The sequence below is a fragment of the Vicia villosa genome, linkage group LG3 (assembly GCF_029867415.1).
Source record: "Vicia villosa cultivar HV-30 ecotype Madison, WI linkage group LG3, Vvil1.0, whole genome shotgun sequence".
Taxonomy (NCBI): Eukaryota; Viridiplantae; Streptophyta; class Magnoliopsida; order Fabales; family Fabaceae; genus Vicia; species Vicia villosa.
The window spans coordinates 68,612,891-68,631,118 of record NC_081182.1 but is presented as its reverse complement, the minus strand read 5'-3'; the positions used below and the strand labels follow the sequence as shown (position 1 = coordinate 68,631,118).

The window sequence follows — 18,228 nt, the reverse complement described above, 5'->3', positions numbered from 1 at the left end:
TGTTTCTTTTATAAAGTCGTTCATGTTTTAGTAGTAGTCAAATATATGATATATTATAATCCATCTAAGAAATAGTCAAAATAAAGTTCATTAGTTAAAAAAAAAATTATGAAAGTTCTTAAAATGCAGAAATGTTGTCAAAGCAAGGGAAGTAACGTTATTATGATGTCAAAGCATGTTACTTTGGATTATCTTGTATCACTAAGTTTTGCTCCTAAAATAAAAAAAAAAAAAAATTTGATACTTCACTTTTTATCGGTTAGTTTTGAGTAGGGGTGGCAAAACAGATCGGGACCCGCCGGGTCGCCCGCGCACCCGCCAAAAATTGGCGGGTTGTGTTGAAATTTTAGGCTCGCCGCTCGTCAAAGCCCGTCCCGCCAAAACCCGCCGTCCGCCAAAGCCCGCCGCTCGCCAAAACCCGTTCCTCCTCCAAAATTCACTCTTTTCTTAGTTAATTCTAGTAATTGCAATTCTTGATGGTTTATTATATACATTTATTTATAAATATATGTAATATTTTTTAGAGTAAATTTGTTAAAAAATTACTTTTATAAAAAATTGTTTTAAAAAATAAGTGAAAAGTTTAATTAAAAAGTAAAAAAAAACATATTAATCTATTAAAAAAATATAAATAAAATTAGGCGGGTAAGCCCGCCGCCCGCCAACCCGCCATCTTGGCGGGGCGGACATGATTTTGATGTCCATTTTACTTGGCGGGCATGCCCGCCCCGCTCGTTTTTGGCGAGCATAAGACGGGGCGGGTGGCGGGCGGGACGGACAGGCGGGCGGTTTTGCCATCCCTAGTTTTGAGAGTGTAACACTACTAAATTATCTACTTCATTCATTTTTTTTCATAAGTTATTTAGGTACTAATTTCGTTTAGAAAATCATTTTTTAATTGAAAAATCTATTATTAATATATAAAAGCAAAATACCTGGAAATACCATTTAAAGTCCTCTATTAAAAGTAATAAAACTTTTCTAATTCCATGGGTACAAATGACTTTTAGCAAAATAAATCAACCATATTGATTTGACATTTATTGTTGCTGATGTGTCGCTCTCTTAATTTATGTTGTTATTTTATATTTATATTTATTTTATTTATTTATTTACACAAATTACAAAACCCTAATAGCTCATATTAAATGCTAATGTTGAATACACAGAGTTATTCCATAATTTGGATCGGTATGTTTAATGTTTTTGAAAACACAAAACCCTCCACTACTGAAAAATACAGAATCAATGGAATTCCACTTTTTAATTTATGTTTTTCAGGTTATCAATTCTTCTCCATTTTTGTTTTGCATTATGTATGAATTTACTTCATATATGTTCAGTCTCTTTTTGATTTCGATTTTAATTGGCCAAATCAAGTGAAATCTGTTTGTGTTTTTGCAACAGCCTTTTAAGCATTGTCTCGCCTAATCGATTCTGTGAAGGACATCAATGAGTCAAAGGATTTGTGGTGTAAGCATATATGGTCTGTAACAAGTTTTCCAAACAAAGAACACATAGATTTGAAAGAACACATAGAGATTGTTTGGGTGGTTTCGAAGGTAGTATTTTGTTGCCAAGTTCTATTGTCCGGATCCTAAACATTGCCTTATGATTAACAAATAATTATTCTTTCTTTTTTTGAAGTGTGATATTATTCAAGCGATTGTACTTACTTATTGGTTTCAAAATTCAAGTCCACATAGATAATTACCGAAAAGAAGAGATAATTACCGAAAAGAAGAAACGGCGGTGCATTCGTTGTGACAGTGGTAGCGATAAAGCGAAATTCTTTATTGTATGTGATAATTATTATTGAAATTGTGATTGATTTATGATTTGAGTTGTGAGATTGACGAGTAAAGTGGTGAACTTGGTTTGAATTTATTTTTTGGAATTGTTTGTATGTACAAGTTTTTTCTAATAATGGAGGTTTAACTGACAATTTTTCGCTTTCTCTTTGAAATTTCTTCCTTTTTCACTGTTGTTTACCTTCTTTTACCTGTTGTTTGAGTGCTTTTTTGTGATTTTTTATATGGTTGAATATTGAGATTAATATATCTCCTTTGGGTTTTTTTGGTTTTTATTATGCCATGATAGATTTGAGAGTCATTGACAAGTTATGTTTCTCCTTGAAGTTTTTAATATACTATATAAAATAATTACTTCGTGATATATAATTTTAACTTAAATCAATTATAACACGACTAATATATATACAAAAGGTGTTTTTACTCTATTTTTATCTTAAATTAGTAATATAACATGACTAATATACAGTTCTCCTATTTGATTTGAAGTTTGGAAATAATGATTACACCTTTAATAGTGGAACTTTAATGGTGGAACTTATCATTATGATATCAGTATTTGAAATGACAATTTTTTTTATAATAATATCAGTATTTGAAATTAAAAATATAGAAATGAATAAAAGATGGGGAGAACTTCTCTACCCATCCTAAAAAGTTGGGTAGTGTACATTCCACCAATCACATTGCATCATATATATTTTGGTTGTTTCTAAGACATTTTACATTGAATGTAAATTTACCCAACTTTTTGAGTTGGGTGGATAAGAATTCACCATAAAAGATAAAATATAGTAGAGTATGAAAAAAATTTAATTGATGAAGATGATCAAAAATTAATCGATGAAGATGATCATATGATGGAAATCATGAAGATGTTAACAACTATTTTGTTTGGGATCGATTCATGGTTTTTTTAATGGTACACCAATATTAGACAACCGCATTTTCTAAAATATAGAAAATCAAGCTTGACTTTAAAATTTGAATTATTATAATCGATGGAAAGATATTTATAAAATAAAAAAGAATGAAACGTTTGAACATTTAATTAGAAAACAAACAATATCATAACAAATAGTAAAAAAATGATGTTTCAAATGTGTTAATATAACACTAATTTTAAGGTAAGACTATTAATCGATAAATAACATAAATAGAATTTTAATAATTTGTTAGTATGCATGTGATAATTTTTTATTAATTGGTCATAAATGGCTCGATTATAACTTTTCAGTTACAAATCTAAAAATTAAGTCTATAGAATTTTTAAAATCAAAGTTTTAATATCTAATCTGTCAATTATAATTATATATTAATAAACACTTTATTAACTTATAATAATTTTTTAATAATATAATTGTTTATAATAATACAATTGCAACATATATATTGTGTCTCTTTTTAAAAAGTTGTATTAAATCATTATTATTGAATTGGAAAATAAATCATGTTAGGATAATTTTACACATTAAATTTTTTATGCAAATACCACATCAAAACGTAGAAATTTTTAAGCATTTGACGGGAACTGTCATACTTTTTAAGTTTGGAAAAATTGAGCTAATATCTCAAATAGGTTTTAATAAATTTTATTAATTAAATATGTTTGATTTTTTATTTAAAATTAATTTTTTTAAATTCTAAAATTAATTTTTTTATATTATAATAATATACATTAAATGTGTACATTTCTGCAATTATATATCAACATTTTTTATTTAATTAGTACACATAACACAAAGTTTTATCACCACATAAAAAATAAGTTTTGCCTCTTTATAAAAACGTAAAAAAATAATACACACTTTTAATTATTATAATAGATATATATTAAACATTGAAACTTTTAAGTATTTGACGGGAGATGTTATACCTTTTAGGTTTGGAAAAAATGAGTTAATATCTCAAATAGGTTTGATAAATTGTATTTTCTAACTATGTTTATTTTCTTAATTAAATTATTTTTTAAAATTATAAAATTATTTTTTATACTATATTAATATACATTAAATGTATACATTTCTACAATTATATATTATCATTTTATTTAATTAGTACACATAACATGAAGTTTTGTCTCCACATCAAAAATAAGTTTTTCCTCTTTATAAAAACGTAAAAACTATATCAATTTTAATTATAATATTTTAATTATTATAATAATATATATTAAACGTAGAAACTTTTAAACATTTGACGGGATTGTCATGCATTTTAGGTTTCGAGAAAATGAGCTAATATCTCAACCATAGAATACGCATTTCTGGAGGGGCGTAAGTGGAGGCAAGGACCAAATTCGTGAATTTGAAAAAGGCATGACCATTTTCGTGACTTGATCAAAATACTAGGACCATAAGTGTATTTAAGCCTTATAATTATATATATTTTTAAACTTATAAAATTATATTTTTTATATTATAATAATATACGTTAAATGTAAAAGCTTTTAAGCATTTGACAGAAGTTGTCATACATTTTAGGTTTGAGAAAATGAGCTAATATCTCAAATAGGTTTAATAAATTTTTAGAATTAACTAATTTAGATTCAACTGGGGTGTGTTAACTCACATGAATTGACGGGTAGATGTGAACATATATATGAGATACCAGCTATTGACGAAGCATTTTAATGTTTATCTTTTAACTATTGTTGTTGTTGTTGTATTATAAAATTTAAGTTATAAAAATAATTGTACGATTTATTATAAATAGAATTAATGTTAAAAGTTGTTACATATTATTAGTATATAATTGAAAATACCTGAATATTTATGAAATGCAAAATAAGTTATATTATGTTTGATATTCCAAACAATTAAAATTTGATAAATTATTAAATTATAACTATATTAATGTTATCCACTGAAAACATGTGTCATACTTAACAATTTTGTCTTCTCATGTTTTTAGTCATGGACAATTGTATGTTGCAATTTCAAAAGTTACTGGCAAAAGTGGTCTTAAAATCTTAATACATGATAAGGAGAATGTCCAGTGTTCGACCACTTATAAATGTTATAAAAGAAGGTTTTCCAAGCACTTTATTAGATGGTAATTTTTTCAGCCTATCTTTGTATTTATATGTCACACACTTTATTTATTTTTTTCAAAGTTTTGCAAAATCGATATCTTATTTTATACATTTCAAAATGCAGGTATATGATGCATGTTTTGTTACTGGCTGTTTCCAATCATTTAAGAAGATAACATTTGAAATTTGTACCATCTATGTGTTTATTATTTTACTTGAGCTAAAAATTTAATGTATTATTAGCTCTTTCATGGTTAACTATTATGTTTTTCGAATTAACATAGACTAAAATTTGGTTGCATTTTGGTTAAACATATATATATATATATATATATATATATATATATATATATATATATATATATATATATATATATATATATATATATATATATATATATATATAAAGGAATTTTACAAGTCATAATACATGTAATGTGAAATTTCGACCAGACCCGTGCGACAACACGGGTTTCCTACTAGTATATATTAAATATAATAAGGATGGACTCGAATAACCGTAATCCGTAAAGGGTCGGATTTAAATAACTAAATTAGAGAATTCTTTTAACTTATCTAATGTTTTTCTTTCGCACAACGCGAATTTCTAAAAATGTTTTTGAAAATCGAAAATATATTTCTGAGACGCACCAAAATCTTAAATATCTGAGTTTTGGTGGACGAGACCTACGTAACGTAACAACTTTAAATTGGAAATACAACTATGGCTAGGAACTGGAGATGTATTTTTGGAAGCCCCAAATTAATATGAATTTTCAAGACCGGAGAATGTTTACATACAGAAACAAACCGAAAATGCATTTACGAGATAGAACCAGCGATGCATCTCTGGTTTGTATTTGCACTTAAAGGAGCATTTTCAAAACATGAAAAAAAATAACTCTCAAACTCTCCCGACCCTTATTGTGTCAAAATCATCCAACTTTGCAATAAATTCATCAGAAATCATCAAACATCATACACATCATTGTTCAAGCAGATTGACGAAAGAAAAATCATAAAACATCCAACTTTGCGATAAACTCATAAAAAATCATCAAAGATCACACACATATAATTGAAGTAAGAAAAATCATAAATATAAATGATTATATTATGTGTATTGACTTTTTAGTTTGGATATCATTTTGGTTAACGGTTGTATAATTTTAGTTACTTTTAATATAATTTGTATTTAAAATTTGTTGCAACGGATTAATTTTATAACTTACAAAAATATTTGAAACACAAATTGTATTTGTTAACCGATCAAAAATATATTTACTGCAAAATCAAAAAATATTTTCTTTATTATAAACAAAGATACATCTCCAAAATTAACTAAAATCTAACCAAAAGTTTTCTGAAAATAGATTTCTAATCAGTATTTTTAGATTTCGTTTTTCAATCCCATAGATGGAATAAGAAACTGCCCTTTAGGCCCGTTTAAATTGGCTTTTTGGCGGCCCTAGTGCCGACTGGTTTGACACGTGGGTTAGAGTTTTCTAAAAAAAATTATTCCATGAAAAGAAAAATTAATTGCGGCAGTAATCCTTTTTAACCTAAACTTTTTACTCTTTAAATGAATGAGTTGCCACCCCTAATTTTTCACAAATCACACTTCCTCATCAACATGGAGAAGAAGAGAACTTGTGTGAAATCTGTTGAACAACAACAAGCAGAACCTGAGTTTGAGTTTTACTTACCCGAAGAGTGCTGGGAGCATGTCTTGACATTCCTCATCAATCCGGTCAATCCGTTCGAGCAGTTCGATTTCACTAAGCCGGCCAACCCGTTCCATGTCTTCCCATTCACCACTGACTCCGTCGACGGCCAAATCAAAGACAATTTTGAATCTCTATCTCTCGTCTCAAAACACTTCCTCGCCATCACCAACCGCCTCATATTCTGTATCAGAATTAATCATCTGCACCTTTGTCATCTCTCTAGTTTCTTCCATAGATTCTCCAACCTTAATTCCCTTCACCTCTCCTTTGACTCCTCCCATGATCTCGACTATGCAGCCATTGCTTTGGCTCTCCGTCACAGAGCAACATTGAAGTCTTTATCTATTTTTGGGATTGACCTAACGGATGCAAACTATATTACTTCCCATTACATTGATTCCTTCCTGAGTTTTAAGGGTTTGAATTCTCTTAAGTTTGAGTCTTCTCAAATATCTGATTATTTGCTTTCCTCTATTGCAACAGAAGCTCTTCCTTTCAAGAATTTTGTTCTTCAAAATTGTACCGGCTATAGTTTCCAAGGAATTTATAGTTTCTTATCTAAGTGTAGTGGGATAAAACATTTGGGTATTCAAGGTGATGATTTTCTAACTAATCATCATGTTTTTCGGTTGTCTTTGCTTCTTCCTGATTTGACATCGGTAAACCTTAGTAAATGTTCCAAGCTCACACAATCAGCTTTGTTTGCACTCGTTAAGAACTGTCGTTCACTTGGTGAGATCACAATGAGATGCATATATATGGATGATTTCGATGATTCCGAGAGTGTAGAAAATTATGATATTTTTAAAGATTTTGATGTGAACCCTCAATTCAAGTTTCTAGATTTGGGTAACAATTACTTTATTGACGACGAGACCATTATATTGTTTGCTTCCGTTTTCCCCAATTTACAACTTCTCGATTTAAGTTACTGCCCTAACATATTTATAAAAGGTATTTGTCAAGTTTTAATTAGATGTTGTAAGCTTAGACATTTGGATTTGACCCACAATTATAATATGAGAGAACTTAAAATGAACTTTGTAGTTCGCCAGCTAGAGGAGTTGCACTTAAGTGATACAGATGTTGATGATAAAACACTCTATGAGATCTCAAAGAGTTGTTGTGGGCTTTTGCATCTATATTTTGATGGGTGTGAATATGTCACAAAAAAGGGAGTGATGAGCGTGATTGAAAACTGCACACAATTGGAGACAATCGATTTGTCAGGGTGTGATAAGGTGAATGTTGATGTTGTTGTCTCAATGATTTCATCAAGGCGATCTTTCGAAAATTATGGTGGTTCTTTTTTTTTTTGAGACATAAAGAGAAGATTCTTTTGGTTAGGGTTGGGTTTTGCTAGGTTTAGATGTCTTATTTATTGAAGTTTTGATTTTTAAATATTAGATTTTTTTGTTTTTATATCTATTTCTATTTAATCGTCATTTTGTTGAATAATCATTTAAATATAGTTAATTTGTTTTAAATTTTAATGTTTTTATTTCTTCTAATTTGAATTATATTAATTTTCATATATACAAAAATAATTTATGATGATATATGTAAGAAATAAAAGACAGTGTAGACATGTGATGCATCCCAAGTATCAATAGTTGAATTGGACTAACTAATTGACCTTTAAATTCTGTAACTATATTTCAACAGTGACAAGTAATCAGAAACCTTTTAGATGTCAATGATTTAGCAGCAAGTAATTCAATACACACAAATATTTACTACATCTGTAAATGAAAAATTTACAGAAAACATAGATTTTAGATTCAAGATAATTATTATTCACTTCAAAAGAAAAAAAGAAAAAGAAAGTAACTTAATATGAATTTAATATGAAATTAGCAATGTAGTGTGAATGAATGAGACTTACTAATTCTATTCTGGTGAATGAAACTAACATTTGGTGTTATGAGAACTTGTGTCAAATTAAAGAAGGTATTTAAAAAAGTTGTAAGCTTAAACATTTGAACTTGTCCTATGGTGATAATATGAGAGGACTAAAATTGAACTTTGTAGTTCAGCTAGAGGTGATGAACTTATCCTTTATAAGTGTTGATGATAAAACACTCTGAGATCTCAAAGAATTGTCGTTGGCTTTTGTAACTATTATTGATATGTGGTGACTATGTCACGAAAAAGGGAGTGATGTGTGTGGTTGAAAATTGCACACAACTGGAAGAGATCGATTTGACATGCTGTGATAATGTGAATGTTGATGTTGTTGTCTCAATGCTTTCATCAAAGTCATCATTAGGAAAAGATAAATGCTCCTCTGAAGTTCAGCTGAAGTTTTGATTCTTTAATATAAGATGGTTTTTGTTTTTAGATTTGTTTATATGAGAAATGACTTAATTTTTTTAAAATATCAACTTACAATTATGTAATCGTCATTTTGATCATCTAAATATAGTTAAATTTTTATATGAAGTTATTACTTTTGATGTTTTTCTTTACTCTGATATATGGATATGGTCTAACATAGTCTCTACTCTAAGGTTTAGCAATGAAAATAAATATATGCATCTTTACCTCAAGAAGATAGGTAGGTTTGCTAAAATTGATTTTAAATAGGGCTGAGCACAATTACTGCGACATTTGTTTTTCGTTTTCTTGACGGGTGGTTCCATTGTATTGTTTAGTTTTGTATCAATGCATCTTGTGGTTCCATTTGCATATGTGATTCATTGGAATTAAATATTTGACAAAAACATCGGTAACAATGAGAAACATACATGTGAATTACTGAACACGGGAAATGGAAATTTTGATTCGGGATTATCCCAATTATTGGAAATGGAAATCATGCTAGTGTAGTAAACTAGTAATGCAGACCTGATAAAATGTTTCTTACAAAGACACAAAAGCAAACAGAAAATGAGAAGAATGCTATATGTTTTCCTTAAATATTGATGGTATACATAGTCAATGTCCTATAAGACTCTAAAATAAGAAAAGTCCATATTCAGTTTACACATTTTGATGAAAAAAATACCTATTCAGATTGGCTGTGTTTAATTGGCAATGGGAGAAGTTACTATACTTAATTCAAAGGATCATCAAAGAGGAGGGTTAAACAGATTCATTGGTGCTACAACGAGTATTCATTAATTTGAACAAGAATGAGGTTGAGAGGATTAATGGAATTACGATTCAAAATATGTCTAGATGATTACTCATTAGCCAAATAGTTGGTTGTGAACATACAGTCTATGCTAAAATGAGACATTTAAATTGAAGCAGAGATGATACAAATTTAACTAGACTAATCTTTCTAACTAGTATATTAAGTTCTACCCACAATAATGTGTAAGTGAACATCTAGTATGCATGAGAATTGATTCTTTATTCTGTATATCCTCAATCCTTTTGGAAACATCTCATATTATAAATCCTCTATATAGTCTATTTTTGTAATCCTGTAAGCTTGCTTACGGTTATCGTACCAAATGGCTGAGAAAGATGAGCATGTGCAGTCACTGATAATTCTTGCGCAACAGAACGCATCATGGGTCTAGACTCTGGAACAGAAGATGTGCATGCCAAAGCTACTCCTATTGTGAACATTATTGTTTCACCTAATTGGTCTGTAGGAGGAGGTGGAAGCCGCTGGTCTATAACATCTTTCACAAGCACTTCCATTAATGCCAAAGACTTGTTTGAGTATAGGATATTCAAGAATTCTCCTGGGTGTGTTCCCATCAATATCTCTAACACCACCACACCAAAACTATACACATCACACTTTTCAGTCACCCTCATGGTTTGTGCTAGCTCTGCAAAATGCAAATTCAGATTTTGCTAGTCAACAAATTCGTCAGGTATGGAAGCATAAATTTTAAATTGTAGAGAGCTAATACTCAAATACATATGCTAGTGATACGCAAAAACCCATTACTATATTCAAATAATTTCATACTTTATTAAATATATGCCTTTCATTGAATGGATTGTGTACCTGGAGCCATGTAGCCATAGGTTCCTGCAACTGAAGTCCAGGTTGAATTGTTAGAGCTAAGCAGCTTTGCAGTGCCAAAATCTGTAAGATGAGGTACAAAATCTGAATCCAGTAGTATATTGTTCAGTGTGATATTTCTGTGCACGATTGGTGGAGAACAATCACTATGTAGCTAAGCAATTGCATGTGCCAATCCTTGCACAATGTCCAACCTTGTACCCCAACTTAGCTCCGATTTTCCTTCTTCTCCATACAACATTTTCCCCAAAGTTCCTCTCTCTACATGTTCATAAACCAAGAACATTTCTTCCCTCCTGGAACAAAAACCATAAAGCTTTATTATATTCCTGTGCCTCACTTCTGTAAGTGTTCTTATCTCATTCATGAAGCTCATGCGGTTTTCTTTTGGGATGTCATCAGAATCTGATATATTGAGTCTTTTCACAGCAACAACTTGACCTGTTGGTAGTTCTGCTCTATAAACACTTCCAAATCCTCCTTTTCCAATGCAATACTTTTCACTGAAGTCATTGGTTGCTTTCACAAGATCAGAAAATGTGAATTTCCCATCTCCTCCCCATACCATGCAATTAGATTGATCATTATCTTCACTGCTTTCGGATTCTTCACTAAGTTTTTTGGCTTTCCTTCTAAATAGCAGGATTCCAACACCAATCATCCCTATAAATAATACTCCACCAACTGATACAGTAACACCAAGAAGTACCTTTTTATTGGACCCTCCAGAGTTGTCTTGGGACAATACTTTGGAACATGTTAATCCCTTCACATCACCATACAGACCTGAGTTCCCAACAAAAGCTCCAGCATTTTCTGTCTGGAAAACACCACCAGTTGGTATTATACCTGACAAGTGGTTGTAAGAGAAGTCCACAGATTGAAGGCTGCGCATATCTGAAAAGGATTGTGGGATTGTTCCAGATAGATTGTTGTGTGATACATTGAGAATCTCCAACATTGCTAACTTTTGAAGATTTTGAGGAATTTCTCCGAAAAGATTGTTGCTGCTGATATCTAACATGGATTGGAGTGAGAACAGATTGCCTAGTTCATACGGAATCATGCCAGATAGATTGTTATGGCATAAATTCATGCTTAATAACCCGTTAGAGTTACCGAGCTCTTTAGGAATGCTTCCACTAAAATTATTATCTGATAAATCAATGATTTTAAGCTCAGCTAATTTTCCAATACTCTCTGGGATTTCTCCGGACAAATGGTTCTTGCTCAAATTGAACATGTAGAGCCGAATTAAATCTCCTATTTCAGGGGGATATTTCCAGTGAATTCGTTGGAATGCAGGCTGAGAAATTGTAATTCACTCAACTTACTTAGCTCAGATGGAATTTTTCCAGAAAATTGGTTTCCACTCATTTCCATCTCAGTTAAGCTGATACATTTACCCCAATCTGGAGATAGATGACCAACGAGATGATTTCTGCTAAGTGAGATGAAAGTAAGATTTGGATGAATCCCAAAAGCTTCTGTGATGTTCCCATTGAACTTGTTGTCATCAAGCCTAACTCTTACCAGAGATGAACAATTTTCAAAGAGTTTGGCAATGGCCCCGAAAAGCTGTTGGTATGGGAATGTGATGGAAGACCGTAGTGAGTCTGATTGATATATTTTTTGAACTTGATCGTTTCTCACTCCATTTTACACGATGTGGACGGTCCGATATCGAATATTATAGTCGGCGTCCTTCTGTTGAAGGAAATAGCCTCCTAAGAAGGACCCTTTCCAACGGAAGACCAATGAACAGTGGTATGAGAATGTAATGGCATACCTCCGGGAGTCTAATATACAATTTTTTTGAACTTACTTGTTTCTCATTCTATTTTACACGATATGGACGTCCGCTATCAAATATTACAGTCAGAGTCATTCCGTTGAAGTAAAGAGCCTCCTGATAAGCACCATTTCCAACGGAAGACTATTGAACTGTGGTCTGGGAATGTGATGGCGGACCTCTGGGAGTTCGATTGATAAATTTTTGGAACTTTCTAGTTTCTCATGCTATGTTACACAATATGGATGGTCTGATATCGAATATTACAGTCTGAGTCATTACGTTGAAGTAAAGAGCCTCTAGAGAAGCACCCTTTCCAATGGAACACTAATGAACTGTGGTCTGGGAATGTGATGGCGGACCTCCGGGAGTCTAATTGATAAATTTTTTGAACTTGATCATTTTTCACTCCATTTTACACAATGTGGACGATCCAACATTAAGTATTATAGTCGGAGTCCTTTCGTTGAAAGAAATAGCCTCCTAAGAAGGACCATTTCCAATGGAAGACCACTGAACTATGGTATGGGAATGTGATGGAAGACCCCAGTGAGTCTGATTGATATATTTTTTGAACTTGATCGTTCCTCACTCCATTTTACACGATGTGGACGGTCCGATATCGAATATTATAGTCGGCGTCCTTCCGTTGAAGGAAATAGCCTCCTGAGAAGGACTCTTTCCAACGGAAGACCAATGAACAGTGGTATGAGAATGTAATGGCATACCTCCGAGAGTCTAATATACAATTTTTTTGAACTTACTTGTTTCTCATTCCATTTTACACGATATGGACGTCCGCTATCAAATATTACAGTCAAAGTCATTCCGTTGAAGTAAAAAGCCTCCTGATAAGCACCATTTCCAACGTAAGACTAGTGAACTGTGGTCTGGGAATGTGATGGCGGACCTCTGGGAGTTCGATTGATAAATTTTTGGAACTTGCTTGTTTCTCATGCTATTTTACACAATATGGACGGTCCGATATCAAATATGACAGTCTGAGTCATTACGTTGAAGTAAAGAGCCTCTAGAGAAGCACCCTTTTCAATGGAACACTAATGAACTGTGGTCTGGGAATGTGATGGCGGACCCCCAGGAGTCTAATTGATAAATTTTTTGAACTTCCTTGTTTCTCACTCCATTTTACAGAATGTGGACGGTCCGATATTGAATATTATAGTCGGAGTCCTTTCGTTGAAGGAAATAGCCTCCTAAGAAGGACCCTTTCCAATGGAAGACCAGTGAACTATGGTATGAGAATGTGATGGAAGACCTCAGTGAGTCTGATTGGTATTTTTTTGAACTTGATCGTTTCTCACTCCATTTTACACGATGTGGACGGTCCGATATCGAATATTATAGTCGGCGTCCTTCCGTTGAAGGAAATAACCTCTTGAGAAGGACTCTTTCCAACGGAAGACCAATGAACAGTGGTATGGGAATGTAATGTTATACCTCCGGGAGTCTAGTTTACAATTTTTTTGAACTTACTTGTTTCTCATTCCATTTTACACGATGTGGACGTCCGCTATCAAATATTACAGTCAGAGTCATTCCGTTGAAGTAAAGAGCCTCCTGATAAGCACCATTTCCAACGGAAGACTAGTGAACTGTGGTCTGGGAATGTGATGGCGGACCTCTGGAAGTTCGATTGATAAATTTTTGGAACTTGCTTGTTTCTCATGCTATTTTACACAATGTGGACGGTCCGATATCGAATATCTCTCCAATATTTTTTCTAACTAAACATATAATTTTAAAAAATTAATATACTTGTTTTTAACCATACTTGTTTATAACAACAAAATAAATAAATGTGATACCTAGTCTAGATGTTTTGTTTTACAGAATAATCATGACTTTTTTATAGTGAAGAGAAATTATCATTTACTTCTCACTCACGCCACCCAATTCTCACTCACGCCACCAAGTGACCATATAATCATTCATATCGGTAAAAGAAAAAATATTGGAGATATTATTTTGGAATGCATAAAGACAAACTTAAAAAATTGAGGTTTAAATAAATAAATATAAAAAATATAAATTTTACTGTCTACACTATTATAAAAAATTAAATATGGTAGAAATATAATTTTTATGTTTGATTATGATTTAAAAAAATAAATATTTTTATAGTTTGATTTATAATTGATTGGTATTATATGATTTGATTTATCATATATAACAAAATTGAAAATTAAAGCAAATGAATACAAAAATGACAAATTTAAATTGTTATTTTGAAATATACATGACGTGGATGGTCCGATATTAAATATTATAGTCGGCGTCCTTCCGTTGAAGGAAATAGCTTCCAGAGAGGTATTTGGACACTTAATTTAATTAATTTCTAAAACAAATAGATATAAATATATAAACTTGGGTTTAAGAAAAATGGTAAAAAAGTATATATAAAAAATTAAATAAAAATCAAAATATAATTAGATTATTTTGACAATTTTATCATTTAAAATTTGAAAGTTAAAATATATAAATTAAAAAATAAATTTATACATTAAAACTAATAAATTTGTTCCACCATTTTTTAGCAAACAAGATGAATCCGTAATTCTTATAAAAAAAAATGAATCAGTAATTACTAATCAAGTAATTCTTGTAAAAAAAATATGAATAAGTAATTACTAATCACTTTAGAATTTACACGCTTTATGTAGCAGTATGCTACTACAGACACTGACCTACACCTTTTGTATTCTATTTGAAAAAATCAAAGAGAATTAAATGTGATATTATATGAATTAAATGCCATATCTATTAGGAGTAAAATTATGAAATGTGATATAAATTAATTAAATGCCATATCTATTAGGAGTAAAATTATGCTGGAAGGAGTAAAATCAAAGAGATACTCCTATATTCATAGATGAAAAACGTTACTGCCAAAAAATTTAAGAGTGGAAATATTGAAACAAAACGTCGTTTAAAATTTTCAACGTGAATAACTTTTTTATGTCATAAATTTTTATTAATATAATAAGTTGTTTTCTTTTTTATTTTAATTTTAAAATAAATTAAATTCCTTTTATTGAGAAGTAGTTGGAATTATTTTATAAGTTAATTACTTTTTCAGTTTAAAATATAATCAATACTTTTGAGGATTAATTTTTAAATAAATATCATAATTTAAAATATAACAATAATAAATAGTAAAGAGAAAAAGGGATATACACTGACAGTGTAAAATATTTTACACTGTCAACCAATCACAACCATGTATCCAATTAAAACACAATTTTAATTTTAAAAAACTAATATGACATGACAAGTGTAAGGATTTTGATTGGTTGTATGTGTAAAGTTAGTTTACACTGTCAGTGCACTACCTTTAAACTCAATAGTAAATGTCTTTATTTTTTTACAAGTTTTTAATTTTATTATAGTAATTAAAAATTTTAAACAAAACATTAAATATACTTTTTAGATTATGTTTTCAACAATAAAAATTATTACTTAGTCAAAAAATATATAAATTGTTACTTTTGAGAATAAAAATGTTACATTGTTTTTGGATATAATTATGATTCATTATTTTTAGAATTGTGGCAAATAATTAATAGAAAATTCATACTGTTAAAAATAATTAATAGAATTTTTTTAATTTAATGAGAGAATTCAATTCACTTAACTGCTGACAAGAAACATAACAAGAAAGAAATCTCAATAAAATATTTTTTTGTAATGTCTATTACAAGAAATCAACAACACAGTCCAATACAAGACATTCATCACGTCCTCACTAGATGCTTCTTTGTAGAGCAGCCTCATTTTTTTTTGTAATGTCTATAGCAAGTAATCAACAACATATATCTATATGGTATATCAGACCTCCTATTGCAAATAATTGACAGAAAAATTCCTGTTGCAAATAATTGACAGAAAAATTCAAATTCAACTACATGGAAAATTTAAAAGAAAATGAAGAAAAACAACACCAATTACCAATTGTGAGAGTAATAAGCACAACATACAGAAGCCTATATATATATATATATATATATATAAGCCTATATGATAAACTAGTAGTCAATTTACCATTTTTTCCAGTCTATATATCTCTTTTCATTTATATGGATCATTTTTCTTGCAAGCCATTTTTGCTGAACTCTCAACCTGTTCCAGCACACCTAAAAACTGATATGAAAAAAATAAATTGAATTAGTTATTTGACTAACACACAGTTAACACCATGAGTTTTGTATTTACTCACAGATGTATTATGAGGAAAAATGTGTGGTCTAGGATACATAAGAGCATTCAAGTGTGATGATGAGAAGTTAACTGTTGGTGGAAATTGAGTAGGTACTAGAATACTTTGAACTGGAATACCGTTAGAACCAAGAGTATAATTAGGAGCATATCCTAAACTATGGTTCCATATTACATTTTGGCCTTCTATTTTAACAAAGGGTATACCATATATAAGACCGCACCCGTGAACATTCTGAAACAAATAAAACCAAGATTAAAATCTCATATCATTGAATTTTCTTCCAACTATAACTATATGGAAAACAACTTACATTTTCCAAAGTAGTAGGTATGTTTGACATGTTCTCGTTTGATTGGCCAATGTCTTCATTTTCAATCTATTACAAAATTATAAAAATTGTCAATCTCTTGTCAAATTTCAACAAAAATAACTATAAAGTTTCTTAACTTACATGTTTTAATGTTCTTTTATTGATAAATTCTTTCATTGAACAAGCAACATCAACATCTTTTTTCTTCTCCTGACTACCATAATCCTTTTTCTACATAAAAAATTATAATAATGTTGAATTAAGAACCTAAATATTTACAAATAAAAACACATATAGTATACTGATTAGAAACATACCTCACCCCCTACATTTGATATTGCAACAGAGCCTTTGTCAACTTCATGTAGAGCATCATGTTCACCTATATCTTGATACTTATGCTTTGTGTGACAGGTATTACGAGGGACACCCTTTGTCTTACGAGAAGCACCTTTAGTCTTGCGAGGAATGCCTTTGCTCTTACGAGGAGCACCTTTAGTCTTGGTCATAATGGGATCATTAATAACATTTGTATTAGTCTTATGATTTCCATTTTCATCACGACGTCTCTTTATTTTCTCACACAAACCATAAATCCCCTTCATAGCCTCTTTAAAATCATCTGGATGTTTACAAGAAATATCACACAAACTATTGAGCGCTGAAGACATAGTCCCTCGACGGAGCATGACCATTTTCTCATCATCACATTCTTCAGAAGACATTGACAATATGTAATCATCTTTTGCTGATTTGGTCCACCTTTTACAAATCAAACTATTTGGAAATATGTTCATGTGCTCGTGCCTCATGTCACAAATGATGTGAGAACATGGAATTCCTACCCGTTCAAACAAGTTACAATCACATAAAAATTTACTCTGTGCCCTATCAAGATGAACTATATATGTATAATTTTTGTTGCAAAACTTATTCATCTTAAAATTCACAACATTTTCGAGCTCAGACCGTTCGATAACATTTACCTTGATCGCATCTTCTATTTCATCTTGAACTTCCTTAAATTTTTTCCTAGTAAAAATCTTTGTAGCTTCAAGCTCCAGCCCTTCCAATTTAGTTGTTAACACGGGATCATAATAGAACGTTTTAAAATTAGATATTAACTCATTATTCCTGTATTCTTTTACAGCTCTTTCGAAACCGTGCATGAAATCAACAAGACTGCTTTTATTCTGAACATACATCTTGATAAAAGAGTTGACGGCTTCAGAGATTGATGTAGTTCTTATACCACAAAAAAATTTATCTCGCATGTATGCACTAGCCCATATTCTCTTCATCTCATATGTTTTCTTAACCCATTTGTTG

At 30.7% G+C, this 18,228-nt stretch overlaps 2 protein-coding genes across 2 annotated transcripts; one reads left to right on the top strand and one right to left on the bottom strand.

Moving 5' to 3' along the window:
- Positions 1–6,478: 6,478 nt before the first annotated feature.
- Positions 6,479–7,891, top strand: LOC131658265 (uncharacterized). Its single transcript, XM_058927577.1, has one exon. It carries the CDS (start codon positions 6,479–6,481, stop codon positions 7,889–7,891), a length of 1,413 nt encoding a protein of 470 aa, XP_058783560.1.
- An 8,547-nt stretch (positions 7,892–16,438) lies between these two features.
- LOC131658264 (protein FAR-RED IMPAIRED RESPONSE 1-like) lies at positions 16,439–18,104 on the bottom strand. The gene is made up of 5 exons (XM_058927576.1): positions 17,217–18,104; positions 17,041–17,130; positions 16,900–16,965; positions 16,587–16,820; positions 16,439–16,510 (listed from the first exon to the last, which is right to left on the bottom strand). The coding sequence occupies exons 1-5, from the start codon at positions 18,102–18,104 to the stop codon at positions 16,439–16,441; spliced, it is 1,350 nt and encodes a 449-aa protein (XP_058783559.1).
- Between the last annotated feature and the right edge of the window lie 124 nt (positions 18,105–18,228).